The sequence below is a fragment of the Oenanthe melanoleuca genome, chromosome 2, assembly GCF_029582105.1.
Source record: "Oenanthe melanoleuca isolate GR-GAL-2019-014 chromosome 2, OMel1.0, whole genome shotgun sequence".
Taxonomy (NCBI): Eukaryota; Metazoa; Chordata; class Aves; order Passeriformes; family Muscicapidae; genus Oenanthe; species Oenanthe melanoleuca.
In genome coordinates, this window is record NC_079335.1 from 54807589 (window position 1) to 54832551 (window position 24963).

The window sequence follows — 24963 nt, forward strand, 5'->3', positions numbered from 1 at the left end:
CTTCACAATACTGTCTACATTTCCATTTGTCTTCTTTAGCAAAAGAAAAAAAGATAAGATAACTTGTCACTAAATCTTTTAATTGTAGTAAACTAAATTTTTACAATACAATAATATATCAAAATACCAGAAAAGTATAATATTGGGTTTTTTTGTTTAAAAGGTGCTTGTGTTTTCCTTTCTTACCTCTTTTCTGTCTTTATTAGCTCTCTTGGAGGATGAGCAGAGAGAAGAAAAACAAAAAATTGAGCAGGGAAGTGCAATATAGAAACCATATATTAAATATTTCTTAGTCTTCAGAGACATATCACAAGCAAACATTTTATACTGATCCATTGATCTTTCTAGATAAAAGTCTCTAGATACAAATATCCTTCAGCATTTCTGTAAGACTTTTTGTAATTAATTTTAATTATTAACATTTTTCAGGACTATATTACCTGGAGAACTTTCCATATGGCTTAAGCTTCTAACACAAGACAAAGTGATACTTGGTTACAGGATCACCCACAATGATGTTGGCCTTAGTTTTTATTCCCTGTATATAGAGCAATAAAATTCAAGACTTAAGAGATTCAAGGCTTATCACTGTGATAGGCTGAAGGTAAGCACAACCCATATATAAAACTAAATTTATCAGTAATCTAAGTATACTTGAGTTAATATTATATTAATTTATAGACAGTTTATGTTTCTAATTTGATATCTAAATTGGCCTGCATATTTCTTCTCCTTGCAAATTCATATTGTTAAAGCATGTTTTTCATTCACAATTCAATTTTTAGTGATTATTAGAACTGAATCCTCATAGCTAAATTAAGAGGGGTGGAGAACAAAACTTTTGTGTTAGGAAATTATGTGATTCAAATCTAGGCAATGGATGGAGTGGAGGTTTAACAGAACAAGGAATGGAAAAGTCTCACCAAAGAACAATTTCTGACTGCATGCTTGCACTGTAAGAGAAAACTTTTTTCTTAGATTATATATGAAGATGCTGCTGTAAGAGTGAAGGAATCCTTATAGCTATTTTTCTACATAAATGAGGTTGGTTTCCTTTAGTTTCTCCTCCCGCACACAAAATTTCCATATATTATTGCCATCTTTATTTAATTCTCACAGACATTTGAGTGAGGGATTAAATTACTAATATTTTGTATTTAAAAATGAACCTTGTAGCTGCTCACATTATCTGTCTGAAATTCATTAATGAATGAATTTTCCACAGAATGGTTTTTATTCTGTCTCTCTTTTGCTCTGCCCTTTTCTTCTCATTCAAAAGAAATGCTAGCCATCAATTTAGGTCAAGTTAAATAGTACAGAATGTAATTCTTTGGCTTATCTATGACAGGATCTTGGATACTGGGAAAGTTCATCCTTTCATTTCTGCTGGGCATTCCTGTGTTTAAATATGATGGAAAGTCACTAAGAATAGAAAGAGAGAATTAGATTAAGCAGAATACATTAGAGAGAGTAATCTGAAGCAGTACAAATTTGTGCTGAGCGGTTTGCTAAATTGTTGAAAAATGTGAAGAAGTTAAACTTTAAAAGAGGGTGCTGAGAGAGAGAGTAAATATATTTTAACATATAGATATCAGCCTTTAATATATAGATATCAGCCTTAGTATTTCTTTAGAAATGATGGAGGTAAACTTAAGTCCCTGACAAAACCAGAGCACAGGTAATTAGCAGTGTCCTATTCCATTGCTGTAAAAAAAGTTGTACAACCAACACAGCCATAGCTTTAGTCACAATATAAAAACAAAGTTTAAACTGGACTCAGGTTTCTCATTGTTATGTTCCCATTGAACATAACCATTCAAAATAAAGTTCAGTCCATTCAGTAGAAATCTTTCCTGTGAAATGGATATACTTTTCAGGCTAACCCAGAGCAGTCCCTTCCATATGTGTTAACTTTAGGGCTCTCAAGGGTATAGTTAGAATAGCTTCACTTACCAATGAGCTCCTCATTACTGAGGGATTATGCAAAAGAGTTTTTTTACATTAGATGCACTCCAAAAAGTTTGGGTTATCTTAGGGGCATTTGTGACAATCTTGACCCTCAGATGTGTCCTTCATCTTCATGGGCCTTCATTTGTTTAGACCATTGCTGAGAATTAAACTTTGAAATATCAGTAAGTATGGCTCCAAGAATGTATGGAAAGAACCAGAAAAAAAAAATGCATGGTACTTTCAATAAGAGAGTAATTTAAATTATATTTAAAAATAAATTGGGGTCTTTAGATGAATGTCAGCTCTCTTTTACAACCTCTTCTAGTTTGTGCAGCCTATTTGTGACATATGAGTACACCCACAAACACAGTTCCTGCTGTCATGACTGAGAGTGATGTGCACCACAACTGTAATTCAAGACATCTGCCTGACACTCTGCCCAGACCAATGCTTTTTTTTTCCCTTTTTGTTCCCCAATGCTCTTCAGTAACACTGTTGGAAGTAGATGTGTAACTCTTTTTTGTACTCTCTTATCTTGTATATAATAGTCTTAGGCAATTAATAGTGTTAGTTTTGAAGCTGTGGTTAATTTTTCTTACATTACAATAAAAAGATAGAGTAAAAGTTTGCAAGAAGATTCTTGCAAACCAAACCATCCAAAATTACACTGATCCTATCCTAAACAAAAAAACAGGCAGATGCTTAACTTTGTACGTATAAATGTGTTCTGGGTTCCAATTGCCATTTAATCCTGGGTAAGGACAATTGTCCTAATCAAGATAATCACAGGAAGGTATTGACAGATCTTAAATACACTCTTGTTTTTTATGGCCTCTTTAACTGCTGTTGACCTATAAGTAGTACTAGGACACTAATTTTCAGCATCTGTATGCTGACGGTGTTCATCTTCGTTTTGGACTACAGGAAAAAACCAGAACCACATCTTTCTTCAGATGTTATTTATACTCTGATGATTCAAACTCCTAATTATTTTAGCTTCCTTTCTGAAAAAGATACAAATGAAGTCCAGATATTTGAACTTAAATAAAAACACTCTAACATTAATGATATAGAGGCTTCCATCTTGCCAAATTGTGTCTCTTAAAGGGCCAAAGATACAAGATGTTTTCATTATTGAGAATGGCAGCCTTAAAGACAGAGACATGTTTCATGTAAAAGTGAATAAACCACTACTTTTTACATCAGTAATTGTTTTAAAGTGATTAATGTTTTTGTGGCAGTCTCTGTTGCTGTTTGAATATTGAGTGCCAGCAGTAATGATATCCTAGTAAAAGGAATAACTACTTTTAGACCAGAAAGGAAACTTATGAGTGTTCATTTACCGCAAAAAATGGCTTTTTTAATTTTTTGTTTCAGAATGGGGTAGGCAGTGTTTGTAGTACTCATTTAGACATCTTTCTTGCTTCAGGTATGATCAGATGACATGCTGGTTGCATCATGTTGCTGTTACAATCCCTTCTGTAGAGCAGGGGTGTGTTAATTTTAGGATAAAGGAGAGGATGGGAAAGAAAAGGTTGTTTCTAATGCTGTACTTATTAATATTACTCAGGATAATTTTATTATTATTTATTATTATTATATATATATTATTATTATTATTTATTATTAATATTAATACTCTCAGGATAAAAAAGGAGCATCTCATTCTGCAGCTTTCCCAACATGATGCTGGAAGATACAGATTCTTGTACACTTCATTGCAGTATTTGTCAACTTTTTCTGAAAAAAAATAAAAAAACAAAAAACCCAAAACCAAATACAACTCCCCCCCCCAAAAAAAAAAAAAAAAAACCCAAAACACAAAAACTCCCAACATTTGTTTTATAGTTAATATCTGAGGAGGAAAAATTTGCAAAACCTAAGCATATAGAGAACTCATCAAGAAATATATTTCCTCTAAAACTATGAGGCTTGATAATTTTCATTTGTGTGATGGACCTTTTGCATTTTTCATCAGAAGTATATGTAGAAATTATTTGATTTCTTTTATAGGAATGTGTTGATTAGTATGGTTTATTCAAAGTCATATTTTAGGGTTTGAAGGTGGTGAACTGAAAAATCATGCTGTGCAAATTGCTGTCAATTGTCTGTGCCTTCTTTGTACCCACCTATGCAAGTCTTTCTAATCAGTGCATTTGTGGACAAATCTAGACACCACAGCAGCATCACACCTGTTTGCAGTTAATAAAGGATTTGGCAGGGTGTGCTGGTTTGACATCTCCTTACACTCAGGTTACACTGAAGAGCAGGAATAACCATATCTTTTTTATTTAATTCCCTTCAATTTTTCATACTGAAATATCAGACTAGAAGCAATTTTTTTCTTTCATTATAAAAAAGGAAAATTCTTAATTTATTTTCAAATTTCTCTGTTAAATTCTTCTAAATTATATTGCTGCTATTTCAACATTGCATTACTTCAACATAAGTACGTAGTCATAAATATAAGTTATTAACTTTTTCCATCAGATGTACCTGAAATTTGTAATGATATTTTGATTGAGAATTTACTTGAAAACTATTTTGCTGAGTTATTTATAAGTATGTAAAGGGTAAATATTATGTAGGCATTCAGTAGAAAATAATATGTATATCACAAAAGGAGATAATTGTTCTGACCTTTTTACTTCTGTTGCTCATTTTGAAACTGCTGGAGTGTCATACTCTTGCAAGTTCCATAACTTCTTTTAAAAGCCATAGAATAGTTCGGATTGGAAGGGACTTTTAAAGGCCATCTAGTCTAATCACAATGAAAAGGGTTGTCTTCTACTCCATCAGTTGACTCAGAGCACCTCCAAGCTGACCTTGAATGTTTCCAATGAGAAGGCATCCACTACCTCTCCAGGCACTCTGCTCCAGTGTTTCAACACTATCAATATTAAAAATCCAAAGAACTCCTTTTTCTTACATTTAATTTAAATTGATCTTCCTTCAGTTTCAAACCATTGCCCCTTGCCCTATCCCTACATGTCCTTGTAACAACAACCATCAGCTGGTCAGGAGACACCAGGAAATAAAACAGGAGCAGGCAAAATAACTGAGGTGGCTAGATTTGATTTTATTTTTTTCACTGCAATTCTGGTATCATGTGGAAATAGCTTCCAGTGAAGAGAAATCTTCAAATTTAGAGCCTATTTTTATAACTTGCTCTATAATATTTCTTGTTGAGAATCAGTAGTAGTTCTGCTGAACTGAGGCTTTTTGAAGTATATAAAACAAAAGCAATCCATTTTCAGGTGCTATATGTTAATTTTCACTAAAGAGTGTAATGAGCAACAGAAAGTGAAGCTAATATTTACCGAGAATCTTTAAGCATGTAAGTAATTTTACCACATCTTTGCTTACCACATATTTGCTGCCACGAAATATGCTGAAAAGTATTAATAGGCCAACACATCAAATGTAATACATGCTTGTTTCCTGTTTCACTAAGCAAAAAAGTTCAATCAGCAGCATTTATCTGTACAAGATAAATCTACATTTATCTGCGATCACTGTTTGCACTTGTGAATCAAATTAACTCGCACAGGCAAAGTCAGGACTGAAAACTAACAAGCTGAGCAAAGGATTAGCCCTAGATAAGCTTCTTCCTGTTATGCTTCATCACTGTGCTGGAATAAAACTAGCTTTTTTTTTTTTAATCTTTGCTGTTTGATGTTGCTTTTAAGTTTTATGATCTGTTTTAAAGTTACTTAGCTAGGAGTGGGCTGTTACATGCATAGATAGTTTTATTCATGAAATCTTGCCTGCATGTAGCCTCTCCAGGTGGACTGACTCTGGCAGGACACTAGTGCCAACCAAAGCCACTGTATCACTTCCTTTTCAGCTGGACATGGGACAGAAGATACAATGAAAGGCTCATGAGTTTGTATGTGTTTTTTAGAATACTTGAGGAAGCCCAGTTTCAAAAGGTTACCATTTTAGTGCTTCATATCCCTCTCTATTTTCCAATTTCAATAGTAGGAATGTTCTGTTTTATTGCCATTTGTATTTGAAGTGCTTTATTGTTTTTGGCTTGAATGATAATTTCTTATATCTGCTAAGGAAATTGCATCAATACAGTAAATATTGTAAACTTCCATGTTTTGAGAAAGACTTGCCCTAATTTTCCTCGGAGACAAATTATTTAATCTTCTTCATTGGCTCAGTGATCCTGAAAAGGATCAGGTCTCTTCCTTTGTGACTCCCAAAGGGATGAGTCTTAACATTTAAAAATTCAAAATTTGGCTTTCATGTTCTCTCAGTGTTTCTCTATGGATCTTGGAAAAAGCAGGTCAGGCATGCTGCCAAAGTTGAGATGTACTCAAAGTGAAGGGAATCTGTCCCACCCTAATCAAGAGTGCAACAGCACAACTGACAATTAAGGCCATACATGAAAACGTATGTTCTAGATTATTGATGCTGTCTGTAGGCTTTATCATATTTTCTCAGTACAATTTTATTACAAAAATAATGACCAGAGTTGCTCATCATTCTTTTGATGAGCATATATGAGTGTTCTTAGTAAGAACTAAGAATTGTTTACATACATGGAGGCTTCTAGGAAGACAATTCAGCTCCATATTGAAGGTCATGCATTAGCAAACTTGCATATTGGCAACATCTGTTATGCAGTTATTGCAGTGATACACCATCAAGTTAAATGGCCAAATGAAACTAAAAAACAAGAATATATTTGCAAATAAAGACGTAAAAATACATGGTAACTTCCCAGTTTTACAGCAACATTTCAGTTAAATTTGGATGCATTTTTAATAATGGTACAAAATCAAGAATTCCAAGAATTGCTGATTACAACAGAATGCAACAGAATAGAAGCTGAGGGGTTTTTGTAGCTCTACTATTTACCATTTGTCCATTATACATAATTTTTTTTGTTCCTTTTTTTATTGAAGAGTAGTTTTCCTTCCCAAAAGGTATTTAAATGACACTTCCAGGAGCACTAGTTCCTTCACATGCTGTAATGACACTTTTTATTTTGTGTTTATTTATTTTTGAATGATAAATTCTCTGTTGCACATCTTCACTTGGGAAGAAACTTTCAGTTGTGGCCAAATTCACTTCCTTTCAGACAAAATAGATGTCCATCTTTAGAAACCGTGAATTTTTCAAAGTAGGGACAATGGAACAGCCTTCTTGGATGCACTCAGAGAATGTAGCAAGTGAAGAATGGTGGAAAATGAATGGGAAATCTCATGAATGGGTTGAAATGTGAGTAGCTAGAAGCTTAAATTATGATGTGCATATAACTTGATATTTTTTAAATGTGAAGTGATTTCCGTCAGCAGGGGTAATGGAATGTAGCCAGAGAGTGTTCTAGTGGGAGATGGGATCTATTTAGTTGCTAAAGATGCATGAAGTAGCTGATGCCTTATTTTATTATTTGGATTTGGGTTCTGTTGGGCTGGGGCTTTTTTTGTGTGTGTATTGTTCTTAATTTGATGCAGACTTGTGGTTTTGTTTTGTTGTGTTAGGTTTAGTTTGGAGTTTTTTGCTTGTTTGGGGTTGTTTTGTGTAGAGTCATAATTTTTGCCTTGGATTTTGGGGTATTTTTGCTTTGGTTTGCATACTTTTTTTGTGTGTGTTAGGCTTTTAACAGAAACGTATACAGAGATTTTTTTCACCTATTTTACTTTGTCTTTTGGAAGACAATGTCTTTTGTCTCCAGGCAGTGTAATAGATTTTGTGAGTCACCGAAGAGTGGGAGGATTTGTTAGTTCATTTCCCTAAAATAATTAAAAAAAAATTAATTGGAAGTCCTAGTGTCAGACAAGAGAAGAGTCTTGCAGCTATAGCTACTATTCATGTTGGAAAGTAATAAAAAACGTTATAGTAATGCTAAAAGCTTTGGGATATTAGTGGGGAAGTAGAGATATGTCCCTTGAAGCTAAAGGGAGTCTGGCTTCTCAGTCTGAGATTGTGACACAGGAGTTGTCAGTATTCTGTACATTATGAGGGATTTTTTAAAATGAGAAATATTCCATAGCTTTTCACAGCTATGGCAAATCATCCCATCTGTGTCTAACTGTATCAGTTTTATGCCTTGAGGACCTGCCAGTTATGTAGCCTGTGATATCAGGCTTCTGACAGTGGTGTCATGCATTGTCATGTTGGTTACAAAAATGCTGGAGTTTGTATTCCAGAAATAAATATTTCTTACCTTATGCTTTAATATGTAACTGTAAATTTTAATGCAAAAATAGCTTTTCAAAGTTTTGTGTGTTTTTTCCTAACTTTCTTTGGCTTGCTCTTTTCACCTCTCTGATAATCTAGAATACTACAGTTTTTCATAATAACTTCTGAGACCCTCTGGCTAATTGCAGAGCTAATTATGAAAGCACCTGTATTTTCAAGGTTATATCATCCAGCTGGATGAAAAACTAGTCTTATTATAAAACTCAGGAGCTATAGGAGGAACAAGTAGTAGTATAAGAATCCAACCAATTTGGTTGAATACTAGGACCTGAGCTGAAGTACTGTGATTCAAATAACTAATTTCATCTTATACATAATATTTTGGGGGACTGGGATCACAGTTTAAGTTTAGAAAGGGAGGGAGAAATGAAAACTGAACAAATAATGCTTAGTGAAGAACAGTATGACAAAAAAAGTTTTATTTTGTATAAATGACTTGTATTTAAAACAAAAATGTGGTTTTAGTTTTGATAATGCCTGACCAATGAGAATCTTTTTCAAGTTACTGTGGAGTGGCCTTAGTGCTGTAAATAATCCAGTTGGCCAGGTCCCAGTACAGTGCCGATGAGAAAAGGATGTAGGAAATTCTGTTGTTTACACATGTGTCTGTTGCACTGAGAAGAAAGAGGAGCCCAGCAAACTCACAGGGTAAGGGGTCTTAAGCTTGTGGGTTTAATGTTTAATTTCTATAAATCTCTTCAAGTATGAGTTACTATTAGGCTGATGCTAAGGAGGAAAACAATCTGAAATGCCCAGCAAAAGTACTGAAGATCAGGAAACAGTATCTGAAGTATGTGCTAAGTTATATCTAACTAGATTCTTCTCTTCTATGTTTTTTGCTACTATCAAGTAGTGTTACTTCTAACATCCCATTAAACATAACTTGTTTTGCAAGGGTACTAAAATGCTTACTTATCATAACTAGGTAAGTTTTAAATTTTTCTAAGTGACAGTTTGTTAAAAATTATTTCTTAGTTTTGATTAGAAATTAGTATAAATGCAGAAATTTCACAGATTATGCAGTTTTACTGCTGCAAACCTTTTTAAAATTACTTTGTGGAATGCATATGCAATGGCATAAGCTAGTAAAACTTTGCTACCTTTAAATGGGTGTGGTATTATGGACATAAATGTCATGAAAATATTGTTTTGAGTTTGCAGAAGTTCGTACTGCATATTTTTGTTGGAAAGCAGTGTTTTCACAGTGTTTCTATTTTCATAAGTTATGCAACTCAATAATGAGTTGTATAATCCTAACTTCCTTCAGAAAATAGCTGAAGATGGGACAATAAAAATGCGTTCTCAGCTGTACTGTATTATTCTAATGCAATGAAAGTTTTTTTTATATATTATGATTTCTTGATGCTGGACTAGTATATTCAGTCTGTCATTATTTTAAAGGCAAGTATCAGAGATGATGTGAGACACTGTGGATGATCCCTTTAGCAATAAGAACCAAGGGTCCAATTTCAAAAGCAATGTTCATGAATTTAATAAGCAGATATAGCAAATAGTACTAATGGGCTTCCCACTGACTGTCCAGATAGCTGCATTTTGTTTGTATTAGTTCTCCCTGATTCCTACAAACATTTTATGAAGCAGACTCTGCTATAAATAATTGTATGGCTAGACTCCTAGTTTTTGATTTAGATTTATTGTGTTGTTAGAAAAGTTACTTTTGTGTTTCTGAATGCAGTTCTTTGAATAATATAATGAATATAAATTAATTTCCAAAATAAATTAGGTATAATTAATAGAACTAGTCATATTACTTCCAGAAACATCTATAAAAAATTTAAATTGAAAAATGTGAAATTAGATGTCTGGGGGTGGTTTTTTTTGTGTATTTGCATGTAGTCAGCTTATAATTGAGACCACTCTTTCACCTTAAGTATAAAATACTAATGGTAACCTCAGGTAAATCTGAAAAACAAATCACTTGAAAATGAATGCACTAAGGAAGCTGTTAATGAACAGGCTTAAATTTACTTCAACATAGGAGGGGTAGATACTGAAACCATATGAAGTGTACAAATTTGATATTCATGGAATCATAGATTCATAGAAAAGTTTGGGTTGGAAGGGACCTTAAAGATCATCTAGTTCCCAATCCCTCCAGCATGGACAGGGAAGCCCCCCAGTACAGCAGATTGCTCAGGGCCCCATCCAACCTGGCCTTGAGCACTTCTGGGGATGGAACATGCACAGCTTCTTGGGGAAGCCTGTTCCAAGGCTCACCTAATCTATTCACTCCTCTTCCCGTTCTACTCCATGCAATGATCTTTAATTGAATGCTTTATTATGAAAATGATCCTTCCTGAGCAGCTTGATTCTCTGCTCATGCTAATTAAGTAATCTAGGTCTGATTTACAATAGGTTAAGTAAGACTGGGTTTTTTGCCAAGCCCATTCTTATTTAATGTCAATCACATTACTGGAGGAATACTAGGGAGGAATTTTCATGAAAGCTCCCATTGTTTTAAATATTTTTTTTAAATGTAATTTCAGTTGACCTGGATGTTTCTCCATAACTTTTTTAGGTGTCCATTTTTGCAAAAAGAGTGAAAACTTCCCTTCTGCCACACTAAGTAGTCACCAATTATTCAAATATATTTTCTCTTTTAGTGGGACTACATACTGACCTCAGTGGGCACTGAGAGAATAGATAGACATGCTTCTCTATGAGTTTAAGTAACAGCTAGGATACAATAGATGATACTTTGTGATTTATTTTATTTGACTACTCTAGGAACTGTGGAATCCAGGTTAAAGTCACAATGTGGATTGTTCCTTTTCTCATTTCCCTCAAGGATGATTTAGGGGAGTTGGGGTTATCACAAGATAATATCTTACAGCATTAAATCACACAAATGTTAAATCACAGTCCTTGAGCTATTGAAAGACATGAGATGGTGTTAAAATACTAGGCTGGTTAGGGAAAAGAATAATTACATAGAAATGTCCAAATAGCAATCTCTTTGTAAGAAATATTCTTAAAATAATAATTATAGAAGATATAGCTTCTAAAACTGTTCTGATAAAACGAAAAGCATCTCTGCACAACAGAATTGTTAATTCTGATGTGATTATATCAGAACAGTTGAACCAGCCAAAGGGATATGCTCTGACCCAGAGAAAACAAAATACTCATGAGTGTTCTTACTTGTCTACTTATGTGGGTGGGAAAATCACTTGTTTCTAGACTCTGAGTGGTGTTTTGAAGAAAAATTGTTTTGTGTCCTAATAAGCATTGGAATGTTTTATGTCTTGGTCTGACACAAATCATCAGATATTTGTGATAAGTTTTCCCTTCTCCCAGTGTAATGAAATTTCTTTTAAAAGTAGGTCATGTTTTGAACAGGAAAGCATCATAAATTATTTCAACTCTAACAAGACAATTCTTGATCTCTCATATCATAAAGCATATGGTTTTAAGATACTGTTAAGGGTTTTAAAAATCTGAAGAATTTCTTAGAGTATAAGCACGGATTAGAAACTTAACTTTTTCAGGGATATGGCATTACATCTTCACACTTTATTGAAAGTAGAATAAAATAAAGAAAAAACCAAAAAAGCCACTGTCCAGAAAAACCCAATAAACAAAACACAACCTCCCCCCCCCACCAATTCAGTGAGTGGGTTTTTTCTAGTAAGGAAAAAATCCTATAAATGAAAGAATGAAAGTGAAGCTATCCAGTTCAAGCTCACTTTCCAAATGAGTAACATAGAAGAAGTTAGAATTGAGGTACAAACTCTAGAAAATAAACTTGTGATGATTTTGTCTAAATAATGAAGCTTCTCTATACATTTAAGTGACCTCTACTGTTTGGATGAACTTGTTTTAGCATTGCATCTGACCTAATTCTTGTTCAGTAAAGTGCTTTTCAGAATGGTTAGTCTGTCTTCAGTGTCCTTTTTCTAGCTTCCTTTTGAGGCTGAAAGAAGCCCAGCTGACCTGACCTGTAGCCCAATTAAAAATGTGATAAAAATCCCACAGAACTATGAAGTCCTCAGTTGTGTTTGGGAGTAGTTGAGCCTCCTCAACTATATTCAATAGGAAGCTACGGTGGTTCTCACAAAAAGGTGAATTTGGCTTTTGGACATAACTAAATGGAACATGAAATAGTAGAATGCTAATATTATCAATAGCTTGGAAAGGAATTTAACCCTTGAGAATTCGACATGATAAAATGTTCTTTTGTCATAATGGTGTGCTATAATCGTATTTATAGCTTATCTGCAAATATTTGTTTCATTTAGCTTAAACTCTTTAACTAATACCCTGCATGAAAATCACCAGCTGAATGAAATCTTTTTAGTTTTCTTGTCTCCTTTGACTTTTAACTTACAGCCAGCTTTGATGCTTGCAAAGACTTCTAAGACCAATTATGACTGACATACTCAAAGCAGGTCTAAGCTTGTGCATGATGCATACCTTGGGTATTCTTTCCCTACATTTGTACAGTCTTCCCTCTTTCTGGAAAGTTCAGAGGGATTCCGTGCAAGATACTCTTCTGTGTCAGTATAAGCAAGGCAGTGAGTGTGTGCACTGGCTGGGCTCATGTCCTGTAATGCCACACTGACCACTCAGATCCAGCTGACTCTTTGAGATTCTCTATTGTGACTGACCACTGGTTCTCTTGTAACTAAGCTGAGTGGTGTAAGAAGCTATCTACTTTTCCTACTTGTTCCCAGGAAAGGGAATGACCCTGTCAGCACTGCAGCTCGTTTCAATGTGGGCTAAAAAATGTTTGTCATGCTAAACACTCGCTGAAACTTACCCTGCTTTCTGTGTAAACACAGTAGGAAGACTCATGCACTTGGTTATTTTTAGTCATAGCTGTGGAACTGCTGAAAACAAACCAAACAAAAACTAAACAAAACAAAAAAAAGATACCACTTAATGTTACTAAGAGGAAATTTCATTGTGCCTGCAGAACAAGATGCCTATAGGAGTTTCTGTAAATCATAGGAAGAGTTTGCTTGTATCTTTAGCCATAAACATTAGAAAAATATAGTATTTCAGTATAGTGAACTAGTATTAACTAATATGAATCCTATTCTTCTGAAGCAATTACCTGTTTCAAGTTTGAATAACAGATTACTATTGTTCTAAAGAAATCTCACTATGCTATTCAGAAGATACCTATTAGACCAGATGTTTAACTGATATTAATTATTTTGCATGAATTAACCATTGCCTTATTTTAAATACATTCTGAATCTCTTCTCAAATGAAGTTATTATTAATATTCTGATTCATAACCTGTTTTTCCTAATAATGATTTGGACAATATATTCCATGGAGGTTACAGATATTCACACAGAGATTAGATTAGAATTTAGGGGACTTGGCTAATTGTTTAACTCAAAAGTTTACACTAGGTTTTGTAAACCTGTTTGTAAGTCATTTACTCTGAAAATATATAAAACTTTGAGAGTTCATACTTATCCTAGGTTTATTTTGCTTCTTATTTCCATTGATCATAACCTAGTAAAAAGTGTTAATCAAAGGTGAACTAGCCAAACAAGCTGTCTCAAAAGCCACAGCTACCAAATTTAGTTGGGTTGTAATTGGTTTAGCTTCTTCTTAGTGCTTAGTTCTTTTTGAGATTGTCTGGGAAAGTTGTTGGTGTCATACACAGTCCCTTCCATCCCTGCATAATATGATTATACAATATATTTTTTTGAGTATAGTGGCTAAGGAATGAGCATCAGTACTACAGATTTGAATGTATAAAAAATATGGGTGAAGTGTTATGAAAGTTTGTAATCAAACAAAACATTCTTTGGGAAATGAAATTACTGTAAATTATCTTTAAGGCAGTACTTCAGAGCTTATTTTGGCCTGATGGGTAGTAAATGACAACATCTCTATGTACAAATATTTATCTTACCCATATTTAACCCTAAGGATTTGAATACAACTTCAAAGATGTGTAGAAACATCAGCTTGTTGCTATAAAGACTTTGAAAGATATTGCAATGATATGTAATCACTTGTATTACCAACTAGACCTAAATCAGAGTAAGTATATAATTCTGGTTCTCATCTGAAGAAATAGTATCCAGACTGTTTAAAGTTTATAAAAGTGGCAGCCAAAAAAAAAAAAAAAAAGGTGAAAGAAAGAGTAACATTTGTTTAGTCTTTACGTTTATTGTAATCTATGACTACCTTCCAAGTCTCTTTTTTATTAATGCATATGTTTATAGTATTTATGTATAGTATTTACAATATCTATATAGTCTGTACAATATTATACAAGATATATTGTATGCATGTGTTTTAAAAAACAAGTGAAATGCTTAATTGGATTTTACTTTAAAATGGATATTTAGACATGGAAAGGAAAAAAGGAAAAAACAGTACATAAGACCACAGCAAAGTGGACCATGTCCTTTTTCTGTTGTATCCTTTTCCAAAGAGAATTACAGCATTTCCTTTTGACCAAGCTTTAAGACCACCCCCACACCCTCCCCCCCACTGACAACAATAATGTAAAATATGCTGTGAAAGAAATCTTGTCCTAAATTACTGCTTTTAATTATTGACACCTTTTGTCTTAGTGTAACTTAATAGAAAAAATTCACTTTACCTGGGGGTGTTTTTATTCTGCAGAAAGAAATAATCAGTCACTCAGTTTTTAAAATATTTGAACCATGACAGCTATACCAGTCCTGTGGTTAAATTCTGCTATTGGCATGGAAAGTTTCACTGTATTTTACAGAAGCAATTCATACACCTCATGGTTAGATGAACCATGGTATAAGTAATCATTTCAATAAAAGCAACATTCCAAATGTAAAATTTTGTGAAACTTCATGAAGAAGTAAATGTTTCCTGCAAGAGACTTATTGTTCCTGTTACCAGCATATTTTTTCTGGATTGTTTCCACCTATGCTTAGAACTGACCTTCAGCCTGGGAAGTATCTGGGAATGTTTGATTATCTTGTTCACCCCTTTCCTTTGTACACAGTGTTCTCATATTTGCAGTTTCTGCTGGCAGAATAGATTTGAGGGATAAAGCCTTTTTTCTTCTTTCCCCATGTTCCTTACAGCTAGTTCCTGACAACAGTACAGAATTGCTGCTTTTAAGGCAGTTCAGTCTTGTCACAAAAGGGGCTTATTTCTTGTGGCTCTTCCATACTTACATGGGGTTTTGTGACCCATTTGGCTAAAAGTTGTGTATTCTGGGATTCACAGTTTGTGATCTTAGTTTTGTCTCATTTCCTGGATGTTGTGGCAGCATTGTTAAAACTGGGAGAAGCAGGCTTCTCAGAAATTGCACTGCTCAGAAGAATCATGATAGGGGCAACCTTTGAAAGCATCATATTTAGGGCTTCTACATGGCAAGCCTTTGTTTCACAAGAATTTCTATCATACTAGAGTTTTTATTTTCTCTAAAATGAGTGGGGCGACTTACACCTAGAATTGTAAATCTCATCTCAAAGAATTGAATAGGTTGTGGAAAAGGATGGCAAATGAGGATGTACTGCAACGTGACTGGAGTGGCCAGCATAAGGGCCACTTAGGGCTACTTCAGGGTTTGGTTTGGTTTTGGTTTTTTTTTTTAAGATATAAATTATATATATGCAATTTTACCCTACATGCCATAATGTGAATTATTAAAACCTTCAGGAGAAGCAAAGTATTGCTATCAATAATAGAAAGGATTCCTCCTCTGGAGTCAGAGAATTTTGGGTATCACAATGGATACTGGAATATCCAGAAGCAGTATACTTAATCCTGTCACATAGTGCAAAATGCTTTTTTCAGCATTATGGTGATTTCCTTTGGTTTCTGGGTAGTCTACTAAAATATGGAAAAAAAAAAAAATAAGCCATTTCTGAGTCCTTTCACTTACTGCTTCCTCTTGGTTTATTGACTTTCAGTCACTTCTTTACTGCTCATCCTTTACCTCTTCTCCTGGGAATTTAGCCATGCATGGACAACTAAAATAATGATGCACTTTCTTGGGTTATTTCAGAAATGCCTTGTGTGTCACAATGTTTTGTGACTGTCACAGTGTTTACTGTATTGCAGTAAAATGCAATTTTCCCTGCAGAGCTACTAACTTTCCCAAAGTTATTTTCTAGTTTTTAACTCTTTAGGCCTGATAGAGTAGATGGTAAACTTTGTGTATGGAGTTTTTAATAGAAGGCCAAGCTGAAACTTGGATCTCTGGTTTTGCCTTCCCTCTCTGTCATCTTATTCCAGCTCATGATCTAGTGTTGATAAACTCAGAAGTGAGATCAGACTCCAGTTTTTCATAGATCCTACTATCAAGGGCTTACTTATATTTGGTCCTACACCTTTTCTGCCTCTAGAGTTTTTTAGTGTCTCCTGAGATTAAATTTATTATTTTGTTTTCAAGGCAAAGATGCCTGTACTATAAAGAAAAAATGAGAAAAAATAGTGGTGTTCTGAGTTTCCAAGATTATAACTTTGGTCAGACCTATAAGAAATGTGGAACCAATGGAATCAATTCTCTCTTTACTGTTTCCTCTTGAACCTGTCAAATAATTTGGGCTAATGTTCTTTAGTTCTATTTTTTTTTTTTTTTTTTTTTTTTTTTTTTTTTTTTTTTTTTTGGTAAAGCATTTGAGTCTTTATAATGTTCCTTTGGAACTTTGACAATTAAAGAAATTGGAAATTGCGATTTAGGCCTGACATTGTCACTTGCACTTAAAATATTCAGGCAGATGATATGTTATAGAAGGAAGAGGAGGTTGCATAATTTTAGTTTTATGTATCAGGACATTAATGAATTGCCACTGTGATTTCATTTTATCTCAAAGAGACACTTAACACATACTATCCAAATTGATATCTTAAGATGAAATTTTTTTTCAGGCATTTTTTAGATTTCCTAATTGGACAAAAAAGCACAAAACAACTACAACACGTCTCTGAAACAAAACCTAACAAACCCAAAACCACTTCTCTTTGTGAAGTTAAAAACTTTATATTTTCTCATTTTCATTTCACAACTGTTTTTAGTTACTGGACATGAGAAGGAAATAAAACAGGTTTTGGAAATAAATTAGATTTTTATTGAGATTTTTATGTCAAAAGGAAACTAGAGAAGTATGACTAGAGGGAAAAATTATCACATAACTCCTAATAGGAAGTAAACAATTAGCATTATTTGTCTCTTCAGGCCATTTTTTGGCTGATTTTTAGTTATGACACATGTAAGGCATACAATGTTTGGAAACAACATAGCTTAAAATATACCATATGGTTTTATATCATTAATATTTTTTATAGCTGTAAAAAAAATTATAAACAGAATCATCTTTGGCTGTGCATTAAAAAGTCTTGAAAGCACTATCTTTGAATTTTCATGAAGTAGGATAATCTTTGTATGATGTCACAGTCTGTTTGGACCTCTCAAATTTACAGCACAGTGTACTTTGTAAATTGAACTTTATTTTATGAGCTTATGAGCTCATTAAAAAAAAAAAAAAAACATGGAAAAAAAAATCCTCTGCCTCAAACAACACCACCAAAATATAAAGACATCAAACAATGGCGGAATTATCTTTTTACAGACTGGTCAAACACATGAATTCACTAATTCATTATTTCCCTTATGCACAAGCTCTCTTATTTACAAGTTCTCTAAATTGTATTTTTTTCTGTGAACTGGTTACCAAGCTGTCGATGCCAGTCTCATTCTTTCTCCCTGAAAGCACAAAGGTCTCATCAGTCAGCCTGATGTTGGATCTGCTGCAAAAACCCTGGGGGTAACCTTAGGCATTTTCAATTTCCCTCTCAGAAGTTTGCTCTGTAGCACTTCCATGAGTTAGTGTAACCTGAAGGAGCTGCCAGGTCGTTGCTTTTTGAAGATGCAGAAGTTGCTGGCTGCAGGTAACATCAGCCCTTATCTCCTGCTATCCACTGAGCTCTAGGTGCAGGCTGCTCTCCCACTGGCCACTCACATTGGCACTGGGATCATCTGAATGTTCATTACTGTCATATTCTTACTCTTCTTTCCTCTTAGAGTTTTCCAAGTCATTCTGGTTATCCTAGCTTCAGTGTCTTGTAATATTAAGAAATTTATTTGGTAGGATTTTAGTATCAGTTTAATTCAGTTCTTATTCCAGTTTCACCCAACAGATTTTGACTAATATTTCTTTAACCTCCATGTCCTTTTGGCCAATGACTTTGTAGCTATCATCATAGAGATGGTCACTGTAATCAGTAAGGCTTTCATTCCATGCAGGAGTGTACACACTGGTTATGTTCAATGTATGTTCATTGTAATTAATTTTAGAGCCACAATCATAGGCTCTTGTACACAATGCAACTGCATTAAGTGATGAGCACTTTTAGTAAGAAGTAGGCTGGATTGTTTTTAAATTCATAGCCCTGAGCTATGTTTTGCCCATTATTTTGCCCATTTACATTGATATGCACAGTGATTTTTAGGAGTGCTTATGAAATAATTGCTGTGTATTTTCTCATTGTGTATATATGATGTAAGTATTCTGGGCCACTAGTACATGATTAGCTTCCTTACATGCCTGTAGTACCCCTTTCACTCTGTTGTTGTCACAGCCATGTACAGCTTTATGTCCAGTGTTAACTACATGTAGGTCAGTTCAGGTCAACTAGATCTTAATGTTGCATTGTCACCCGCTGTCCATACGTGTCCTTGTGATGTTCAGATGGTTGGTATTCCTCCCCTAACCAGTTTAAAGGTGGGTTGTCATGGATCTGACAATACCTGAGTTGTTCCAAAATGCAGGATCTGTTATAGATAACTTCTGGGTATATGTTCCAAGTATCAGTGTTGCCATGGTGATGCAAGAGGAAGACACTCAGGTCTTGGACATAATACAAACCTCAGTTGTTTTTAACTTGTTCCCTTTTTCATTGTAAAAGGAGAGGCACACAGATAACTCCTGAGTTGTATGTTTAACTGCAGCCTGATTATATGGACTTCAGAAGGGTTTTATTTCTGTTTGAACAGGATTTTGGGCAGCTACTGATATGAATTCCTTATCTGTGGTTCTTCTTGTGGGAATTTGTCACTTGTGCAGCCAACTTACAAGTTCTCACAGGTATGATTCCCACACAGTATTAATAGATCCATTCTGTGTATTTGCTGGTTTAGTAGTTTATTCCATTGATTTACTGTCCTGCTGTTTTGAGGCTGATGCACTAGCTGGAAAATCCATTGTACAAGATTTGGACTAAACCAAGCTTGTCCTAGTTTATTCTTGAAACGTTATCGATGCCAAGATTATAGTTCTGTGGATAAGGGAGAAGTAGCAAATCACTGGCTTAAATCAGTTATGAGACCAGTGATAGCTTAGGCAGGGAATATATTCTGACCACCACTATTTCTGCTTCTGTAAGGATTTCTTTTCACCCTCCAGGTGTTTCTGGTAATGCACATGAGAAGTTTCCCAGATTAGTTTGCCTTCCATGAAGTTGGTGCAACGTTGGAAATGTGCTGCACCATTGTTTTTTAAAAATGACACAAATATACAATTTTTTTCACCAGAACTTTTGCCACTTCTCTTTTTTACATCCTCCCTTATTGTCTGTTGAAATAAATCCTCTGTGTGTCAAAGCCACTCCTGTAACCAGGTACTTGTTCAGTTTTGTGCTATATTTTTTCAACCCAAATGATCAGCCTCCTGGCTGCATGTTGCCAGGATTTTTAGGGTTTTGGTAACTGAATACAATTTTTTATGGCTATGTTTTTAGTCTGAGCTATGTCATAAATCACTTTCCAGTGTGATATTTTTTTCACCATACATTTCAATCCTTTACTTGGCAATATTTTTCCATCTCACCACTGGGTGTGATCCCTAAGGGTTATTAATTAAAACCAACTTTACAACAGGAACAGACACACAAAATTTGATCTCTTCTTGAGTTGATGGCTTGATAGTTATCAGCCCTTAGTAAACAGCCACGTTTTCAGGGAGTGAGTTAAATTACTTCCTATATTCTTCCCATAATGACCACATCACCCCCACCCATTTCCTTAAAGCCTTCTCTTTTTGTCAGGGTTTGTTGATGGGTGATCTGCAGCAATACCATGGAAAGTTCTGACTTTCCAGTTACACTTACAATAGAACATGTTCAGTTCTATGATTCATTTTGTCCTATCAAATTTATAAATTGCACAAAAGAAAATTAACTGGTTTAATCTAAAGCAGACATTTTCTTTAAAAACAGAATACCTTAAAAAACAATTTTGCTGAGGTCTTAGTAATTAAGAGACATATAACTAAGTATTAAATTATGCAGTTAGTAAAAGGATGTTGAAATTGTATCCTCAAGCACTTCCCTAACTACTAAACTGACTGAAAAAGCTGAGTTCCATGAGCAGGTATTAACATGAGAAAAGTGCAATAATTCTTTTCTCTCCTGGTGATTTTGTTAATGGTGCCACCAAGGGTGAATATACTGCTGTTTACCTAAAACAATATGTTGCAAAAATAAATCAAGAGCTCTCCTCTTCCTTACTGGTGGTCAGGATCATTAGGTAAATAGGAAATGTTGCAATATAATTTAATATGGTTGAGACCTGTGTTCCTTGCCATGTTCACCAAATGTCTGTGTCTTTTTTCCCCTGAGAACTATCATCACTCTGTTCTCACTCTATCATCACACCTCACTCACATGACAAAATGAATGTTGCTTCATGTACTTTGTTCATACTTATTTTAAAGTATTCCGTTAAGAAAAAAAATTTAAAAGGGATGTTGTGTTCCTTCTTATCACTCAGCTGTTATGAGTGGAACTATCAGAAGGCTTCACTGATCAAAAAAACCCCAATTTTTATCCAATTTTCTAAGTTTATTTCATCTTTCTGTCCAATTATATTTTTAAAGCAATTATGTACACTGAGCTACACGTGCTGTGCTAGCTAGTCAGTTGCTGCAAACTCAAGTAGTGACTTTGAAACTAACTCCATACAGTATCTTTTTGTTGATTTTTAGACTTGTGATATTTCTGATGTCAAGAGATCTGTCTAATGGCATTAATATGGACCTTTCTTCTTTGAATTATCTTTAACATACAAGTTAAAAATTGTTCTTGTTCCCTCTGGAACATTTATAGATATTTTAGAGGTGAGAGTTTTCAGAGTTCAGTGTAGATATATGCTGTTTTCTGTGGACTGGTCATATACCAGAGAAGAGAATTACTATTTTTTTAAATACCACTATATCTATAGAGATGACTAAAGATTCAGTATCAACAGATTCCACAACAATCTTCAGTTGGACTGTTGGACTTGTTTTTATTATAATTTCATCAGCACATTGTTTTTGAGAACATGAAAGAGTAGATTGATATGAACTATAAGTCCATCCTAACCATTCTTCTGAACTGTGAGATTTTTGACAGTTTCAGAACTTTTACAATAAACAGCACAGTTTTCTAATTTTTAAATCTTTGCTTCCTTTAAAACTGATATTTTAGTCCACATTTTTGAAAATAAACACAAGCACAAATCTTCATAATTCATACTTTTAATAAAGCTCATGTTACCTGTTTCACTTATCCAGCAAATATTTCTCTTATTTTTTTGTTGTAATCCTGAGTCAGCCAGCCACTGAAATGGATTGTGTTGAGATCTGTCACTTTTAATGAAAAAAATGATATTTTATTCTACCTCTTGCAATCTTAAAGAAGGTATCTAAAAAACCTGTTTTGATTAGATTTACTGCAAAGGACATAATCAAGTCAATACAAATAGAAGCACTTCCTTCTCTTTACCACCTTGGAATGAGCACTCCTGTTTTCTGAAGGAGGAATGACTTCTTTTAATTCTTAATTTTTTTGAATTTTAGGTACAGAGTTGGAATCATCTATTCATGCTCAAAAGTGCAGGCAACATTCAGCCTATCATAAAATGATTAGAAGCCTAAGACACCCCCAGCTTACTGTACAAGCCTACTTCAATAATTGCAGCTGTAAGTCTGGTCTGACTGGCAGTGTCCCAGCCTCAAGGACACATGAGCCATCACAGTGGAGGGGAGCAAGGATTCATGACCAGTGTTTCCTTTTAGTATCCTGTGATCTGTGACCTTAACATTTCTCCAGCTTTGGAATGTCAAAAAAGTCACCTCAAACCTGTAATGAGACATTAGCAGCAGACTATTCTGATTCATTTATAACTCAGGTCTTTCAAATTTTCAGTAAAAAAAAAAAATATTACCATTCTTGTTTCTTCATCTTTTAAGATTTGTAAACTGCACATCCCCAAGTTCTCTTTTAATGAATGTGCAAAGAAGCCAGCAAAATTCACTGAAAAAAACTACTGATTGTGAAAAGTGTAATAAACATTTCTGTAGATAACTACTAGTTTGGGGCAGACACAAAAAAAATGTACAAAAAAGTTATTGTATTTTTTAAAAATCCAGAAGTTTCAACTATTTCATTATGTATTTATTGCATTATGTAATACATTATATATATATTATTATGTATCTAAAATTTACTGTGGTTTTGTTTGGTTGGTTTTTTAATTAGAGCTTTAGGAAACAAAGGAATTACCACAACCCAGAAGTTAAATTAACAACCAACTGCAAGAGTTTAATATTTAGTTACTTGTTCTCTACTGGGCCTCATACAAGTTTGCGGGTGGCAATATCTTTGTATTTTGAATAAGGCTTATTCAAATTAAATTGCTGGAAGTAGGTCAAGAAAAAAGAAAGGCTGAACCTTGATGAAGCTTTGGCAGCAGCTCTGCTACATCTGTGTGGTGTTGCTGTGGGTTTGATGGTACTACACCAGGCAGTGATAATGAGGGAACTGGGAGTCCTTCACTGTCCTCTTCCTCCTCTCATATCCGTACTCCACTACAACAGCTCTCCATAAGCTTCTAACAAATGGCAAATAACTGTCCTGAAAATCATAGAAAAGTTGAAAACAGCTGGAAAACTGGAACAAAACCTGCAAAAACCTCTATTCAGTTGAAATGAGACATAGTTGAATCATACTGCCAAAACTATCTAATCCTCAGTGTTTTGTAAGCAGCATTGGCCTTCTGCATTTCAAATGCAGGTGTTGGCACTAATTGCTGTAACACAGAAACATGTTCTTACAAATGGATATGGCAATGCAAAAGCAATTTCTTTTTTACTTCTAACTACTTAGTCTTCTGTTGAAGTAGCAAGTTTTTTAAGTTTGTTTATTTGTCTGAATTTTTATTTGTTTGGTTGCTCTGGTTTGTTTTTAACACAACCAAGAGGAAAAAAACCAAGGAGATATAAGTGGCTAGTCTCTACAGACTGTCCACATCAGCATTTTCTCCACACTGGGGTAGGGAAGCAATTTCTGAGAAACTATTTTTCTTCTGGGACAAATAAGTAATAAATAATCAAAAGATAAATAATGAAAAAGAATGCAGCAAGATTTACTAGCTGAGTCATACCATTACGAGGTAGGCTCTGTACAGTACAGCAGGATAGTGCTACATTGTCAAGAATATTCTAAGAATATACTACCTGTAAATCTTCTGGAATGCAGAGAGCAAAATAAATTTAAAAAATAGCTTCATTTTTCTCTTGAAAAACAGGAAATCCAAAGGTCACAGGTGTTTTGATAATTTTTTTTTCTTAGGTATGCAAATTACAAGGCAAGCTTTGCCTATTATGAAATTCCACAGTTTGGGAAAGAAGGCATGTGGCTTGTGATTGTAGTTCTAGACAAATAAATTCCTCTTAGTAGATACTTAAAATATATGTTAATTCAATTCAATCTTGTCTTGAAAGAAGAAAGCTTATATCTGTTTTCTTTAGATTAAAACATTTTTGAGAACACTATGATTATTTAATGACTCTTCCTCTGCAAAAAATCCTAGCCAAGTAATAGGTATGTGTGTTTATGCTGTACTCAAAATGTATTAAATAAAATATATTTGAATAGCTATTTCTTGTTGAAAAAGCACATTTTTAAAACATGATCAGCATAATTATCTCACTATTAAAGCAGTAAAAACCCCAACTGTTGAAGGTTATTAATACAATAAAATTAATGAAAAGCTAAATTATTGTCTGTCTTTGTCTTTTTAGGAGTGAAATTAGATGATGAATCAAAACATGAATGTAGACTCCATTCAGAAGCAAATGGAAGAGATGGAGGTTTTTGGGACCCAACCAACACAACCTGATAAATTAGATAGATGTTGGCAACCAACATTGTGTCATTCAAATCTTCCATCTCAAGGTTTCTTCCCAGATTCACCCCATTATGCAGATATGCATGCAAGTTACAGCAGTGATTGGGAAATTTTTGAAGCAGTAAAAATTCAGGAACTGGAGGAAGTCAAAGCCAGAGCTGCCCAGATGGAGAAGACCATGCGCTGGTGGTCAGACTGCACCGCCAATTGGAGGGAGAAATGGAGCAAAGTTCGAGGAGAAAGAAATAAGGCACGAGAGGAAGCAAGGCAGCTGAGAATCAAACTGGACAGTGCCATAAAAGAGCTAAGTGTGCTTAAAAAATTAAATCAGGATTTAGCAAGTGGGAAGGGAAATTCAGAAAATGGAACTGCTTGGAAAACAGAATGCTGTTGTTCTGAAAGATCCTATTTTAAAAAAGACCAAAATCTGTTAATGTTTCTGGAACCAGAATCTCCAAAAGACATAAACAAAATCATCAAAATTCCTGGGGCAGAAGACACAAAGGTAAAGAATGGGAAATATTTTTTATTGTTCATGAAGAAGTGGCAAAGTATGGATGTGTATGTAGAAATGGGATGTTTCCAGAATTTTGAACAAAATGCTGCCTGATCCATTCATTAGCAAAACCCTTCATCCCTCCAAC

The 24963-nt window shown here is 34.3% G+C and overlaps 1 protein-coding gene across 7 annotated transcripts in view; it reads left to right on the top strand.

Moving 5' to 3' along the window:
• The first annotated feature begins 8723 nt into the window (after positions 1–8723).
• CCDC102B (coiled-coil domain containing 102B) overlaps positions 8724–24963 on the top strand; it is a 134570-nt gene continuing 118330 nt past the window's right edge. For 2 of the 7 annotated variants that reach the window (XM_056485493.1, XM_056485497.1), the window contains exons 1-2: positions 8724–8814; positions 24213–24824. In XM_056485493.1, the coding sequence (XP_056341468.1) occupies positions 24225–24824 (600 nt within the window). In that variant the 5' untranslated portion in view covers positions 8724–8814; positions 24213–24224. Of the gene's footprint in view, positions 8815–19144; positions 19236–21986; positions 22110–24212; positions 24825–24963 lie in introns of all 7 variants that reach the window. The other 5 variants (XM_056485492.1, XM_056485496.1, XM_056485495.1 and 2 more) reach the window with 5 other exon arrangements.